This window comes from Priapulus caudatus, unplaced genomic scaffold (genome assembly GCF_000485595.1).
Source record: "Priapulus caudatus unplaced genomic scaffold, Priapulus_caudatus-5.0.1 Scaffold1513, whole genome shotgun sequence".
Lineage (NCBI taxonomy): Eukaryota > Metazoa > Priapulida > Priapulimorpha > Priapulimorphida > Priapulidae > Priapulus > Priapulus caudatus.
This window is the reverse complement of record NW_014578574.1, coordinates 59,945-61,267: the sequence shown is the minus strand read 5'-3', so window position 1 is coordinate 61,267 and position 1,323 is coordinate 59,945. Positions and strand designations below refer to the sequence as shown.

The 1,323-nt window shown below is 51.3% G+C and overlaps 1 protein-coding gene across 1 annotated transcript in view; it reads left to right on the top strand.

Annotated features, from left to right (window-relative positions):
• Positions 1 to 783: 783 nt before the first annotated feature.
• Positions 784 to 1,323, top strand: part of LOC106816870 (protocadherin Fat 1-like) — a gene marked incomplete at its 5' end in the record, with an annotated part of 48,483 nt that continues 47,943 nt past the window's right edge. The window contains 1 exon segment of the mRNA XM_014821511.1: positions 784 to 1,000. Within this exon segment, the coding sequence (XP_014676997.1) occupies positions 784 to 1,000 (217 nt within the window).

Genomic DNA, 1,323 nt, shown 5'->3' with positions numbered 1-1,323 from the left:
CACTGGAGAGGCTAGAAGTGGCTCCTTATTTGCTTTGGTTGCCTTTTTTGATTGTCGTGGTGCCACTTGGTCGATATTCACGATGGAAACCACCGTGGATGCCCTAACTTGATTTATTTTCATGCACTTTCCATGAATCCCAGGTTCTGTACGCATTCCTCTATGCGCCGCGTAAAAAGTGTTGTGAGAAAGGAAGTTGTTTTGATAATGTTTGCCAGAATTTCAGATTAAACCAAAGACAACACTTGCTTTGTAAGAAATAACATATTTGCCTCCTGTCGTTGTTACGATATATGCAGCCCACGTGGAAAAATACATAGATAAGATAAAATAAATAATTTCAATGAAAATAAAATTAATTAAAACAAAATAATGAAAAAAAAAACGATTACAGTAGTAAATGTATAATGAAATAAAAATAAAACATTTCTATTTTCGATCGAACCCCTTCTCGCCAAATTCTCTGTGTGTGTCTCTCTCTCACCCTCTCTTTCTCTCTCTCTTTCTCTCTCTCTCTCTCTCACTCTCTCTCTCTCTCTCTCTCTCTCTCTCTCACCCTCTCTCTTTCTCTGTGTGTGTCTCTCTCTCACCCTCTTTCTTTCTCACTCTTGCTCTGTCTTTTTCTCTCCCACTGTCCTTTCCCTCTCCCTCTCCCACTCTCCTTCTCCCACTTTCTCTCTCTCTAACCCTCTCACACCCTCTCCGTCTCTCTCTCATCCTCTCTCTCTTTCACCCTCTCCGTCTCTCTCTCACTCCCTCTAACGCTCTCTCTCTCTGCTGCAGGTCAAGGCGCTGGACAACGGGCGGCCGCAGCTTAAAGCGTCCGTGCGCGTGCTGATACAGGTGATGGACGCTCCGACCGCGCTCTCGCCGCACGCTCCCGTCGTCGCGGCGACCAACGTCAGCGTCACCGTCATGGAGAACGATCGCGTCGGACAGCTCGTCGCCATCGTAGAGGCGGCAGACGAAGATTACGACCAGCTGTGGTACTCCATCACCGGTAGGTGGCGCTGTGCGGCGGGGCGGGGTTGGGCCGGGGCAGGGCGGGGCGTCGCCATCGTCGAGGCGGCAGACGAAGACTACGACCGGCTGTGGTACTCCATCACCGGTAGGTGACGCTGTGCGGCGGGGCGGGGTTGGGCCGGGGCAGGGCGGGGCGTCACAATCGTCGAGGCGGCAGACGAAGACTACGACCGGCTGTGGTACTCCATCACCGGTAGGTGGCGCTGCTATGGCGCGGCGATATGGCTAGGCGACCAAGCACTGCAATCTGTCACCTGTTGCTCATGATGACCTGTGTGTTCTTTATGACTGCAGTCTGTT